The sequence below is a fragment of the Rhinatrema bivittatum genome, chromosome 1 (assembly GCF_901001135.1).
Source record: "Rhinatrema bivittatum chromosome 1, aRhiBiv1.1, whole genome shotgun sequence".
NCBI classification, from domain to species: domain Eukaryota; kingdom Metazoa; phylum Chordata; class Amphibia; order Gymnophiona; family Rhinatrematidae; genus Rhinatrema; species Rhinatrema bivittatum.
Genome location: NC_042615.1, coordinates 482,533,636 through 482,548,619, shown reverse-complemented (window position 1 = coordinate 482,548,619; position 14,984 = coordinate 482,533,636). Strand labels below are relative to the sequence as shown.

At 42.1% G+C, this 14,984-nt stretch overlaps 1 protein-coding gene across 4 annotated transcripts in view; it reads left to right on the top strand.

Annotated features, from left to right (window-relative positions):
* LOC115094299 (perilipin-2-like) overlaps positions 1–14,984 on the top strand; it is a 27,412-nt gene extending 12,428 nt beyond the window's left edge. For 3 of the 4 annotated variants that reach the window (XM_029607227.1, XM_029607218.1, XM_029607237.1), the window contains exons 4-9: positions 225–307; positions 941–1,226; positions 3,572–3,756; positions 4,351–4,485; positions 5,974–6,264; positions 14,502–14,984. In XM_029607227.1, the coding sequence (XP_029463087.1) occupies positions 225–307; positions 941–1,226; positions 3,572–3,756; positions 4,351–4,485; positions 5,974–6,264; positions 14,502–14,636 (1,115 nt within the window). In that variant the 3' untranslated portion in view covers positions 14,637–14,984. Of the gene's footprint in view, positions 1–224; positions 308–940; positions 1,227–3,571; positions 3,757–4,350; positions 4,486–5,973; positions 6,265–14,484 lie in introns of all 4 variants that reach the window. The other variant, XM_029607246.1, reaches the window with a different exon arrangement.

The following is a 14,984-nucleotide window of genomic DNA, read 5'->3' as shown; positions in this document are numbered from 1 at the left end:
GGCGTCTGTTTGATACCAGAATCAATGGATCAAGTGAAGGCTTTAATGGGGTTTTGTTGAGCTGAAAAAATCAGAGTAGAACTAAATGGCAGTAAACTTGTAACAGTTGCAACTTGAGCATAATTTAGAGACCATGAATTGAGTGCATCTAGGAGGTATACTACACCATCTTGACTGATTATTAATATACTGTTTGGGTGCCTTTTTTTTTTTTTTCCTTCCAGTTGCTCTTGCCAACAATTATGCTTGCATTGGCCTGGACAGAATTGAAGAGAGGCTGCCAATCCTCTACCAGCCCACTGATAAGGTGAGAGTCCATACTAGTGAACTAATAGAATTAAATTTACTAGCCTACTTTCTGAGACTGCTTTTAAAACTTAACCATTTATCCTGCTCAGAGCCTTAACTTTCTTAAATTAAATTCCCAAAGTTGTGGGGTTTTTTATTTGTAAGTTCTACAGAGAAGGGAGGGTCTTATTTGTGTACAGCACTATAGAAGTGGTAAACTGATTACAGCATCACTGTCCCAAGTCTTAGCAAGGTTTCTCATTGTGGTCAAGAGTAGAAAATGTATGTGGCACGAAACTTGACAGCCTGAGCTGAGTTTACAGTAAGCAAGCACTGCATGCAAAATGAGGCAGCTGCTCACCTACAAAATACTTCATAATCTCCTCCTATTCTTTAAATGTAAGTTTACAATCAAGATCTTGAAAGAAGGCCTCTGGAGAAGTGACACTATAAAAACACACACTTTTTTTTTCACAGCACTTTTATAGGAGTATTCTAGAAATGAGGCAGATTATTTTTAGCCTTTTGGGAAGTTGGCAGTCTGAGACATAGGATGATCATGGATCCAATCACACCATCTGTAAGGCGTATAGGGATTTTTTTAAATTTTGCTTGGTAACATCTAGCCCTTTTTTTTTCTTTCCCTCCATAGCTTGTTGCCAATGCCACTGACATGGTGGCTGGTGCAAAAGAAGCTGTAGCAGGGACTGTGACAGGTGCCAAGGACACTGTTGCCCATACAATCACTGGAGTGGTGGACAAGACCAAGGGAGCTGTGCAGGAGAGCATGGAAATGACCAAGGCTGTTGTGACTGGCAGCATTAATGCTGTTTTGGGAAGCCGCATGGTGCAGGTGGTAAGCACTGGGGTAGATGCTGCACTGACAAAGTCAGAAGTTCTTGTAGATCAGTATCTTCCACTGAGTGATGACGAATTAGGTAAGTAAAGACTAAATTGCAAGCCTGCAGGGAGACTTTTTATTTAAAATTATTTATTTAAAAATGTTTATATACCGCAAACAATAAGACATTTGCATGTCCGTCTAGGCGGTTTACAAATATACATAAGTTAAAAAGTCAAGCACAACAAATTTACCTACTTGCTACACTTGTAGCATTTAGCATTATTTTGTATCAGTACAACAAAGATTCCTTAAAGATCAACTTGGTCTCTGAACATCTGGTTCTTTTGTCCTATAACATGATTAAATATTGCTGTAAATTGTTTTTCATCTTGTGCTGTAATTGTGCTTAAGGGGTATAAGCTTTGAATTAGATCAATAGCAATTCTTTCCAAACACTGCTATGCCACTACTGTTAGTGTCTGACTTAAGATTACTCATTTCCAAGATGCACACAATCAGAGCTTGGTCTAATGTGAGGAAAGTAGAAGAGAGGTAAAGCAAAGTGACACATTTCAGAGAAAGACCCAAAGTGGTCTAGTGAAATTGAAAGGTGACAAGGAGCACTGCATGAAGAGAGATGCAGAAATGTTAAACAAATACTTCAGTTCAGTACTCACTAAAGACCCTGGAGAAGGAGTGCTGCTGGTTGGCAAGGCCATAGATGGGCTGGGTTAGACGAAACTCCCGTTTTAAAGAAGAGAATGCATGGGAAGAGCTAGGAAAACAAAGTTAAACAAGGCCATGGGGGTTTATCCCAGGACACTGAGGGAGCTCAGATGTGCTGGTGGGTTTGCTGACCAACCTGTTCAATAGATCTCTGGAAACAGGAGCGATGCCATGTGATTGGAGAAGAGTGGCCATACTCCTACTTCACAAGAGTGGTAGCAGAGGAGGCTCTAAACTACAGGTCAGCCTCACCTCTGGTGGAGAAAATTAGTGGAGACTGAAGGAAAGGATGGTGAACTACTTATAGTTGGGAGTGCTGGACCCGAGGGCGACTAAAGAATTGGATTGAGGAAGAGCACTGGATGTGAGCTACCTGGATTTCAGCAAAGCTTTGATACGGTCCTGCATAGGAGGCTTGGGAGAGAGCCAAGGTAGTGGCATGGATTACAAACTGCTTGATAGACAGTGTGATAATGGTAGAGGGAACAGTGTTGTGGAGTGCCACAGGGATCGGTGTTGAGGCTGATTCTGTTAAATATCTGAGTGACATTGCAGGAGAGAGAAAAGGTAAAGTTTGTCTCTGGGGATGATATTAAGAACTTCAACAGAGTGGCCATGCTGTAGGAGTAGAGAATATGAAATGTGATTTTAAGGAAGCTTGAAATGTGGCCGAAGATACAGCAGCTGGGATTCAATGCCAAGAAGTGCAGAGTCAGGCATCTGGGTGCGATAATACAAAAAAGCTGTATGTGATGGGGGGGGGGGGGGGGTTTGTGAAAGGCTGTTGTGCATGGAACAGAGACCTTAGGGCATTGCTTTGCTTTGCCATCTTCAGATCACTGGACACTATGACAAGGCGATAGCTAAAGGCAGAAGAATGCTGGGCTGCATAGAGAAATAACCAGTAAGAAAAAGGAGGTGATAATGCCCTTGTACTGGTCTTTGAGGGCTCACCTGGAGTATTATGATCTACAGAACACACCTCAAAAGGGATAAAGACAGGATGGAGGCAGTCCAGAGAGGGAGGGGGTTCCTCCATCAAATGATTTGAGTAGAGGCTGAAAGACTTAAATATGTATATCCTGGGAGAGGAGATGCAGACCTTCAGGTACCTGAAATGTTAACTTCTAACCTTTTTTGTTGGAAAGGAAACTGAACTAGGGGTCATGAAATGAAACTTCAGGGAGGACAACACAGAACCAGCATTAGGAAAAATTTCTTCATGGAGAGGGTGGTGGATGCCTGAAATGAGTGCATGGGGGTGACCCACTCGGTGCGACCAGTTACTACCCTTATCAGAAGCACAGGGATTACTGCCCTCAAGAAATAAGCCTTGCTACATCACTCTCCACTTTGATGGGGGTGGAGGGGGGGAATTGGATTCAGAAGGCAACCAACAAGGACCCAGACGTCTACAGTCAGGGAGTACTGATATGCAGAGAAGGAAATAAGCATAGGACTACTGCTACAGCCAAGTCCAAAAGCAAAACAAGTCGGTATTGGCAGGCTCCTTGCCCAGTAAACATTTCCTAGCAGTAACTTTTCATGGTTTTGACAGCAGCTTGGTTTTTGACTGTAGATATTACTACCCTTAAGAGAAACCTAGGTGTGATCAGCACGGCACTGTAGATATTACCATAAGAAGCTTGCTGGACAGACTGGATGGACCACTTGGTCCTTCTTCTACCATCATTACTATCTTTCTTTTCCTAGCCAAAGAAGCTACCAGAGTGGAAGGTTTTGAAGCTGACGTGCAAAAGCCAAGCTATTACATTAGACTGGGGTCTCTATCTTCCAAGGTTCATAAGCGAGCTTACGAACAGGCCTTGACCAGGGTCAAAGATGCTAAATGCAGGAGCCAGGAAGCCATCTCCAAGCTCCATCACACCATTGATCTGGTAAGAACAAATGTAAAGTGATCTGTTCTGTCCTAAATACACTCTTCATTGACATGCTAGCTGGGAGCCTGTATTAAAATGCTAGAGTATGTTGCACCAAAATAACAGGAATGGTCAGCATTTAACACGGTGTAGGAAAGGTTTGGCTAGAGTTGTAGCACATCAGAGGTGATGGGGGTTTGACTACTTGGGAACCAGCAGTGCTAACGGGTAGAGTTTCTCACTCCCTAGCTCTTAGCCAGCCTATGAAATTTGTAATACTGTGCAGGTGAGGGGGTGGGTAAAAAAAAACAAAACCTTCAGTGGTGTATGTTGCTCTACAAATGGTCTTCCATTGTCTGCCTGCAACATGGCATTAAGGGTCAACAGACAAAGCTGTAGGTGAAAACTCTCTCAAGCTTCTTAAATCTATTTAGTCCGAAAAAGTTGTCAGTCAACTTGTTTGACTTTAATTCCATATGGACTAACATGCAACCACAACTCTCCTCTGCAACAAATCTATGGTCAATTTGCTGAATCTCTCTTCCTTCTTTTCTGTAAGGAAATGGCTATCTAAGCTGCCAAACTTCCTCTGATTCAGAGTTCTTCTTTTAGTTAGATTATGCTCATAAGAACATGTCCAGTGCCAACCAGAAACTGCATGATGCCCAGGAGAGGCTCTATCAGTCTTGGGTGGACTGGAAGAGAAGCACAGGACAGCAGGATGGAGAGGAAGCGCCTAGCACAGAGGTAAGTAAATCTAGGACAGGTCTAGCATTAGCGGAGGTTATGCCCATGTTGTAGTAGGCCTAGAAGGTCCTGAAAAAAAGTACCACTAATCAGCTGCCAAGAAAGTGGTCTCCCACTCCCCAGTCTGACCCTTTTAGATTAGAAGCTTTTTTTAGTAGGCATCTGTTGTGAAACAGTATCGTGACTGCAAAGGCCATTCAGGACTGGGATTTGACAACTTTAGTGGGATTGCTACTTATGCAGCACAATAGCAATTGAGTAAATGTTCTTTTGTGGTGTTTTGCAGGGAATATTTAACTAGTAAAACTGAATACCCAAGTTAGTGAACAGACCAAACCTGAACTTTTTTCTGTTATTTTAGGGTAATAAAACCTAATCTCAGACTGACTGGATTTGGATGCTGAAAGACATGCTACAAAACAGTAGCAAGATGACCCATGCAGTGCCCTTACCCCACCCATATTGCAGGAAATCTGAGTTTGGGCTCCTTTTTTTTTTTTTTCTTGAAATAGTTTTATATAAATCCCTAACTTCTCTTTAACTACTGGATTTTGAACTTATTTCAGTCCCACTGGGTCATGTACAAAACTGTTCTAGCATCACTCCTGAATCATCTGAGCTGCTGCTTCCTCTCCTGCAGCTTGATTGGCTTAAGCTTTTTTTTTTTTTTTTTTTACTAGAGCCAATCAGCTACAGGAGTGGAAACGGCAGCTGCCCTGGAAGGGAGGGGGGCTTTTTGCTAGCCAGGACTGGATTTTGGAGTGGGCAAGCTGGGCAGTCACCTGGGGGGGTAGCATTGCACATCCTATGGCTGCAGTGGATCCCATTCTATCACAGCCAGAGAGAAGCTGTGGTCGGGAGGTACTTTTCACCCAGAGCACCATTTTCCCTAGAGCCAGCCCTGTATGGCAGCTGCATGTAATGTTGGTAGCTCCCCATGGCCAGTGCTAGCCTTTCTCTTCCCTCCTACCAATGAGCAGCTTTTTTTTTAGGCTTGTTTAGGTGCAACCACAAGAAGGCCTGGTGCAATAGCTTAAAGACCCACCCTGCTTTCAGCCCTTGCTGTGTGTGCGCGGTCTTGAGACCATTGTGGGAAAATCAAAAAACTAAGCAATGACCTAGTGGTGAGCAATCTTGCACTCCATAATGTCTAGGTAAATGCCCAACAGTGTGTTGGGACAGTGAAATCCATATGTTGAAGGTAAAAAGCTTTTTAAAGCAAAGAAAAAGTGGAAAATCAGCATCTGATCTAATTGATGTTGTACCTTTTATACACACCACTATTTAGCAGATCATTTAGACTGGTCTGTGGGTGACTGTTTCAATATTTCTTGTAGAACTGCATATCCTACAAATTATAAAACTTAAATTATATAAACTTTCATCTTGCAAATGTAATGACTGGTTAATACTAATAGCTGGGTGTATAGAAACTAGTTCTGCCTGCATTACCAGATCGGTCTAAAAATTAGCCTCTTCTATTTATAGCATATTGAGTCTCGCACCCTAACTATGGCTGAGAACTGGACGCGCCAGCTTCAGACCACCTGCCTCACTCTAGTATCCAGTATCCAGGGCTTACCCCAGCACATCCAGGACAAGGCCCACCACATTCACACTATGGCTGGAAATGTCTACCAGAACGTCCGCTCTGCCGCCTCCTTCAGAGATGTGTCTGACCAACTCCTAACCACCAGCAAAGGACAGCTGAAGAAAATGAGGGAGTCTCTGGATGATGTGATGGATTATCTTGTTAACAACACACCTCTCAACTGGCTGGTAGGGTCCCTCTTCATTATTTACTTATGTAAAGGGGAGGAGCGAGCAGGCCAACAAGACTAAACTTGAACTAGCACCAGCTAACCCGCCCATGTTCACAAACTGTCAAGTAGATAAGATTACGATCACTGTAAAAAAAAAAAAAAAAAAAAAAAAAAAAAAAAAGCCTCCCATTTTGAGGCTTATTTGAGAGAACAGACCAAATTGCATGTAAAGTCTCATAAGGTTTGACCTCCAATAATATGGAGAGAGGATGAATTATAGTAGATCAGGGCTTCCCAAACATGTCCTAGGGACCCTACAGTCAGTTGGGTTTTCAGGATATCCGCAATGAATATGCATAAGAAACCTGCATATACTGAGTCTCCAGTGGATATCCTGAAAGCCCAACTGGTCCACCTAAAGAATGGGCAGGACAGATCTGGGGAAACCCTGAACTAACCTATACTCTCTTCCTTTTGATTTTCTACTGCCCTGGATAGATCAGCATGTGAGTTTCCATATGCAAACACAATCTTCCCCATTGAAGGTCAAACCTTTTAAAGGTTTGACATAATTTGGTCTCTTCTTAGACAGCACCCCAATATAACTTCCCATTCTGAGGCTTAAGTATTGATCATAACCTTGTCTAGCATGTCAAACATGGGCAGTGTTAGCTAGTGCTATATTAAAGTACCTGCATCTCCATGGACAAAGATTTAAGGTTTGACTGAGCCTACATGCTAAGTAAATAGCAAGGAACAGCTGCTCTTCCCCCCCCCCCCCCCCCCCCCCCCAATCTAGCAGTCAAACGTAGTGGACTTCCTCATTAGTTCATACAACCTTGAAATTGCCCAAGAATATCCTAGTCACACAAGCTCACATAAATCTTGTCACTTTATGTGTTTAAAATCATGAGAGGTCTAGAATGGGTTAATATGAATCAGTTATTTACACTTTTTTTTTTTTTTTTTTTTTTTGGATAATAGGACTAGGGAACACTCAATGAAGTTGGCAAGTAGCACATTTAAGACTAATCAGAGAAAGTTCTTTTTCACTCAAAGCACAAACGCTGGAATTTGTTGCCAGAGGATGTGTTAGTGTAGCTGTGTTTAAAAAAAGGATTGGATATGTTCTTGGAGAGGTGAATTATCTGCTATTAAGTTGACTTAGAAAATAGCCACTGCTTTTACTAGCAACAGTAGCATGGAATAGACTTAGTTTTTGGGTTCTTGCCAGGTTCTTATGGCCTGGATTGGCCACTGCTGGAAACAGGATGCTGGGCTTGATGGACCTTTGGTCTGACCCAGTAAGGCATGTTCTTAGTTCGAGACAGGACTGTCTCCAAGGGGTGGTGCAATGCTTTGGGTGACTTGGCCTTAGCAGACCCCCACTCCCAAAATATGTATTTTAAAGAGGAGAGTGCAGCACAGTTGTCTGCACAGGTACCAGTTCAGTTTGCCCTACTAGTGCACCTAAGGAATGGGAGATGTGTAAAAAATCCTCTGGGGCAGGGCAACTGTATCAGTATGGGGGGAGAACCCCAGTGATGAGACCAGGCTTAAAGCAAAGTACATTTTACAATCCTAGGAGGAGGTTTAGGAAAACAGTGCTCATATCAGTTGCTCAGCAATGATTTTGCTTGCTGTTCAAATAGTAGAGCACCAGGAGCCCTCACACAAGCTAGCTAGGTCTCTCTCTCCCTCAACTTTCTATCTAGCCCAGTTATTGAAGCAACATGTCTATGGTTGGGGCCATGGTTCCTTTCAGGCTCCAGCATAAGTGCATTCTGGACTCTGACCAGTAGGTGCCACTCTGCTTGCTGTCTGGAACTTTTGCATTGTCCCAAAGCAGTCTGCCTCTTGTTTTCTAGTGGTGCTGGGAAAACACTGAAGTTCTAATGGTATCTGTTCACTCTCCTTTCAAACACAAACCTTGAATCTCAGGGAGCAAATGCTGCATGCAGTCATCCTGAATAAGTTCAGATTTGGATTTAGAGACCTTTACATTCTCTCATAGGAAGCCCTCTGACAGATCACATCTAAAGCTTTTGTGGGTTTTTTTTGTTTTACTCCTAGTAGCTCAACCTGGCAGGTGGATGGATGCCCTTCTGTCCCAGCCACTGGTGTCCATTATCAGTGAGGTGTGAAAAATAAGCATAGATCTCTGAATTTGTTTGTATGCATTGCTGGACATGAATGAAGGAGAGGATTTAATATCAATATGTATTCTCCTCACCCCCTCCCCCATGTCCTTGCACAACTCTAGCTTAATATTGTGGAGAATTTGAATTGCAATAAGTTTCTCATGGATTGCTGTTAAACTGGGAAGGAAAAGAAACACGTAAGATATTTGTTCTCTGTAGCCAGATGCAGCAGAACTCCTCCTTTTCTCCAAATGATCAGGGGGCTAGAAATGTGTTAAATGGCGTACTGATTTGGGAAGCCTGCAGCACAAGTGGCATTCCAATAGATGCAAGATATAACTGAGCAAAAACACATTCACCCGAATGCTGAGGTCACAAACTGTTTATAGAAATAAGTTCTAACCACCAGGTCATTCATGTGGGGAAAAAAAAAGTCATTTAACATCTTAGTCTAAATGCCTGAAAGGTGGATTTTTTTTTTCCTGGACCAACATGCAGGAATTGACATGGACTAAACTGTGTCTTTGTATGTGGAGTGCAAATTTCCACAGTGGGTATTGAACGTGAAAACATGACAGAACACATTACACCCTTATACCCTATCTAGCCTACCCATGTGGCCTTTAAGATTCCCATCACTCCCTCAGATCCCTTGCACTTATCCTATGCTTTCTTAAATTCAGATTTTTTTTTACCTCTAGTGGGAGGCAGTTCTGCACATTCACCACCCTCTCTGTAAAGAAATAGTTCCTAAGATTATTCCTGAGTCTAACCTCTCATCCTCATCGTATGACCCCCCCCCCCTCCTCCTTCTAGACCTCCCTTCTGCTGAAAGAGGCTCACCTCCTATGCATGGAAACCTTGGAGGTATTTAATGTCTCATATCTCCCCTATCTCGTACATCCTAGAGGCAAGGTGTGTTCAGATGTTTCTCTGTCCCCCAAATGCTTTAGTATGAAGACCACTGATGATTTTAGTAGTCTCCCTTTGGACCAACTCCAACCAGTTTATATCCTTTTGCAGGTACCCTGGTCTTGGATAACAGCTTCATGTTGACATTTTCCTTTTAGGGAATCTGAGTTCGAAGACTGAGCCTTTTTTTTATATTGAAGGCTATCATAGGCTGTTTGGGCTTCTATCAGTAAATGCCAGCACAGCCATAGTTACAACATAATTTTAGTCAGAAGCTTCTCCAAGAGGTATAGAGGAAAGCAACAAAATCCCTTACTGAACTTTACAGCAGCATAGGATAGCTGATCACTGTGCAGTTTGAAGTGCCATTTGTCCACCAGACCATAACAGGGGGTCTGCCGAAAGTGAGCAGAGATAGAGAGCCTGTACTGCAAAGGAGGCCCAACAGGCCACTGGCACACCCATCCCGCCAGCAGCTGAAGTCTGAAAGGCCATCGCTACCGCAGTATAAGAGGCGGCCTCGGGACTGTCCCCTCCCCAGCCTTGTGTAAATGAGGAGAGTGTCTAGAGCATGTGGAACCATGGGAGAGTGAATGTGAGCATGTTTGAGAGGGGGGGAGAGTGTGTGTGTGTGTGCGCGCCCTCCTAATTCACAGCAATCCCAGGGCAACTGGAAGCCAAATGTTCCTGGGTATCAGGGGTGGGGAAACTAGTTTAATCCTTAGTTTTAATTGTTAGCTGCTCTTTCCTATTTTGAAATTTTATTGGTGTTTGGGGAAATTTAAAACTTGAGTTTTTAGTTATTGGATGTTCTATATATCAGTTCTTAAATACTATTTTGTATTCCTTCACTGTATTAAGAATGTGGTGGACTTCCATGTAAAATTGCCATGCTGGGTCAGACCAAGGGTCCATCAAGTCCAGCATCCTGTTTCCAACAGAAGCCGAACTTGGCAATTACCCAAACTAAAGATCCATGCCACTGATAGGGAATAGCCACTGCTATTAATTGTAAGTAAATTCAATAGCTGTTAATGGACTTCTCCAAGAACTTATCCAAACCTTTTTTGAACCAGGTACACTAACTGCACTAACCACATCCTCTGGCAACAAATTCCAGAGCTTTATTGTGCATGGAGTGAGAATTTTCTCTGATTAGTCTTAAATGTGCTATTTGCTAACTTCATGGAATGCCCCCTAGTCCTTCTATTATTCGAAAGTGTAAATAACCAATTCACATCTACTCATTCAAGACCTCTCATGATCTTAGACCTTTATCATATCCCCTCTCAGCCGTCTCTTCTCCAAGCTGAACAGCCCTAACCTCTTTAGTCTTTCCTCATAGGGAAGCTGTTCCATTCCCCTTATCATTTTGGTCGCCCTTCTCTGTACCTTCTCCATCGCAACTATATCTTTTTTTTTGAGATGCGGCGACCAGAATTGTACACAGTATTCAAGGTGCGGTTACAGAAAACATACACTATTTAATACACATCAGGTATGACAAATTGAAAAAACAAGATGGTGTATCCTTGACAGGCCTAAATTTAAATTTAGGACATGCGACAGCATGAACATACCATGATAGGCTTTCTGACATAAGTGTGCGTTGAACGCCTCTTTGAAAAATGTGGGCTCTCTAATTGTTCTGACTTCAATAGGGAGAGTGCTCCAAAATAGTGCCAGCAGTTGAAAAGGCTCGTTCCGTGCTATTTTGGAGGCAGGAATATTGAGCAAGCTCTGGTTGGGGTATGTATTTTCAGAATGGCTGTAATCCAAGGTGATTTAATATTATACAGGAGTGATATCGATGGCTAACTTTTGTATTGGGTACGGTAGGTGATAGGTACCCAATGTAAGGATTCTAAGACAGGCGTTGTGTGATCAAGGGGGGGGGGAGGCCAGTGAAGTCTTGCTGCTGAATTTTGAATGACATGAAGTGCATAACCTGGGAGACCAAGGAAAAGTGAATTGCAGTAGTCAAGGCTGGAAAAGAGCAAGGGTTGTAAAACTGTGTATAGAAGTCATCCAGGTCAAGTAATGGCTTCAAAGAATATAATAGCTGGAGTTTAACAAAATGAAGATTGTGTCAGACTTAAAACCCTGGACAGTTTCATCTATCTAACCATCTATTTTTTTTTTTTTTTTTTTTACTTAGAACATTTTTCTGTCTAGAGATGCCTAGCACACTGTGTCAATGGTACAGTGCCTCTTGCTTTAGGAGTGGGGGGTCTCCTGTCTCTGCAGGTATGGAGAGAGCCATTGGACCCCCACCAAGATCGAAATAACAGTGGCTTTCCTGTCACACACGTTTTTCTTAATACCATATTTATTACATTCATAACTCTTCTATATATGGCAAATAATTGCAGATGAAAGTGAAGCGTGTGAGGATATGAATTGTAGGTTGAAAAGGAATCCATGCTCACAAAAGTTGGGAGCCCCTGACCTAGGAAGAATTTCTAGATCTACTAAGAGTGCTCCTTAGTACCTTACATCTACCCACATTAATCAAGTAATGCCTGCACATAGGTTTTTCTCCCCTCTAATATTTTGTGATGCCTACTTTGTGTCCACAGAGGGAGCATAACACCAGAGCATAATAGTGTGGGTTTTTTTTTTGTCTGCTCCTTTGAAACATTTTTGTCCTTTTTTTATACAAGTATTGTCTATAGAGTATGAAAATCTGTGTACTTCAGTGCAACCTGCAGACACAAAATTGATCACAGCGAATTGAGCTGGTAATTTGAAAAGGATAGGTGTTCTATGCCTTTTGGTGTAGGTTTTTTAATGTATTCTGGGGCCGATGCAATACAGTGCGCTCAGCTGATCACACGAACTCTGGGTTGGACGTGGGTTTTCGACGTATGTCCACAACCCCTTACTCTATAAGGGGATTAGCATGTTCAACCCCCTGAAAAACTAATAGCACTCATATGTAAATGCATGTTGATGAGGCTAAATATTCTCCCCAGATCAAAAAAGTGCACCCGACCCACATCTCTTTATGCTCAAATTAATGCCAGCACAGAACAGGTGTTAATTTCTGAGCAGCCCAAAAAAGTGTACAGAAAAGCAGAAAATACAGCTTTTATGTACATCCTCCAACATAATATGGCAATGTTAAGTCAGAGGAACCAAAAGGTGTTAAAAATTAAAAAAAAAATAAAAAATGCCAGCAGTCAGGTTAGGAAAAGGGACGTCTGTTTTCCTAACCCACAGACAGCCACTTCTCCTGGGCGCACATTTCTCCCTAGCTCCTCCTTGGCAGCATGACCTCTCATTTAAAATATTCGATTGCATGCCCAGGAGAGGTGCTGTGGGTGCTCAACACTGAGTGCCTGTTTTCCACACTGATTTATTGCATCGGCCCCTCTGTGTGGAAGTCAAAACAATCAAGGGAGATGTCCCCATCACATTATGCAATGGCATGTGTATGGGGGGAAAGGCAGACATGTACCACAGGGTCCTCTTTGGAGGAACAAGAGATTTGGATTAATGCTAATTCAAAGAACACACTTGGAACTTCTCTGTATTCTAAAAAGCAGTGCAGCTTGTACATGTCTATATGCCAGCTGCCAGGGAAACCCCCAAGATGCAGACCATATCTTCTTGGAGCTAGGGAGTTATTGAATGTTATGGGGGAGGGGTTGGAATGGGCTTTTTAAATTTTTTATATTTTTATTAAATTTAAGCTCTCCTCAATATAACAAACATGATAAACGTTCATGTTAGGTGAGTACAGACATAAGGTCTTCATTACATAAGCAGAAACATTGACACATCACCAAGATAACGAGCGTATCTGTATAACCCCCTTCCCTCCCTCCCCCCAGGGTGGATACAAGGTAAGAAAAAGTAATGGTACATGAAGCATTTGAGAATGAAGTCTGTTATGTGTAACACTCAATTAGCTACAGTCAGGTGAGAATGGTTTAACCAATATCAGAAACAGATAACATTAACCAGTTCTCAAGAGTGATGCTCTGCAACGGCTGGCTCAAGATGAATTAATGAATTAATGTCCTTTCTTCCAAATCTGGCAAGGAAATCAGTGACCACTTTTCATATTTCTCCCATGTTTTACTGAATTTAGTAGTGGTTTTGTTCTTTGTGCTGTAATTTTTCAGAGGGTGTGCATCATTTTAGCTTGTTTGCACATCTTGTAAGGTCGGGACCTTAGTGTCCTTCCAATTACGTGCGATGGCACACCTTGTGGCTGTGACGATGTATGTAACAAATTATCAAACTTGGAAATGTCTGGGATTTCTTCATTCAGCAAGGCTTGTGAAGGTTGGAGTATTATAGAGAATTCCAAAACCGTGGTCAGCCAGTTTGACACATCCTTCCATAGAGGTTGAATCTTGGTGCACGTCCACCATAGATGAAGAAAAGTGCCTGTAGCTTGGCATAGCTTCCAACAAAGTCCTGAAGCATTGGGGGAAATGTTTGATTTGAGCGGGCGTCACATACCACCTGTAGAATAGTTTATATCCATTTTCAGTATGGAGGGAGGATATTAAGCCTTTACCCAGGTGCAAGAATATTAGTTTCCAATCTTCAATCGACCAGTCACATTCCCAGGCCACTATGAGTTGCCGATAGACATGGTGCCAGCGAGTAACAAATTCTTGAAATGTTTACAAACCTTATCTGCCCCTCTGACTTCTTACACTCTCAACTGAGATTTCTCAGTAGGTCAGGTTCATATGCTCTCTGTCCAGTCTTGTCCCATCCAGTCTGGCAGTGAGTACATGTAACTTCTCTAAGTATTTCACTTAAATATTAGGTGATCAATGGTTTTTCATCTTCATGTAAGATCTTGGCTAACTAGAATCTTGATTTAGTTTTGACACATGTAGCACTTTTTTTTTTTTTCTAAATTGTGTATTGCATGCATATGGACTATTTTGCATTCACATTTATTCCTTATTTTTTTCCCTAAAGAAGTTTCTTTACTGTTAATTCAATGGAAGGTTGGTCATTGAATGCAACACACTACTTGATTTTCTCCCAGCATCCTACCAAATTAATTTTAGTATCTGAGCTGCCTCTGATTTTAATCTGGATTAAACTGGAATCTTGTCTTGCTGTCTGGCACATCAAGATTCCTGGTTCAGCATGATCTAACCTGAGACTTATATGGGTAAGAGTTTCCTCTTAAACTTGTAAATTAATGCCAGCTCTCTGCACTATACAGGCACCTGACTTCACAATCTCCGACCTGTCTTCAGAATCGGATGAGATCCAAGACATGGAGGATTTGGATGAAGAGTACCAGCAAGACTTTTCTCAAGCTAATGGCCCTGTGACCTCTGGGCAGAGAGCTGGCTAACTGGAAGAGTCCTGCTTCATCTGTTCATCAATGTTAACTTATTTGCTTTAATGAAACTGCTTTTCTGTTGGTGTTGCAACCTTAAATTCTGGATTGCTCCCCCAAAAAAACAGAATACATTTTTTATATTAACAAATTTCCTCTGCCACTAGGGAAGGAGCTTATTTCTTCCCTTTCTAGGGCAAGCTTTGCTAGTTGCATTGAATTTCTGCTCAAGTCATTAGGTCCTCTTATCTGTTTTATAGAATGTAAATGCTTTGTTTAGCACTTTGGTAATTGTGTTGTGGTTTGAAAACTAAATTTAAATCACTGGATTGCTTTGCAATAAAGATTTGAGTATTTAAAGTT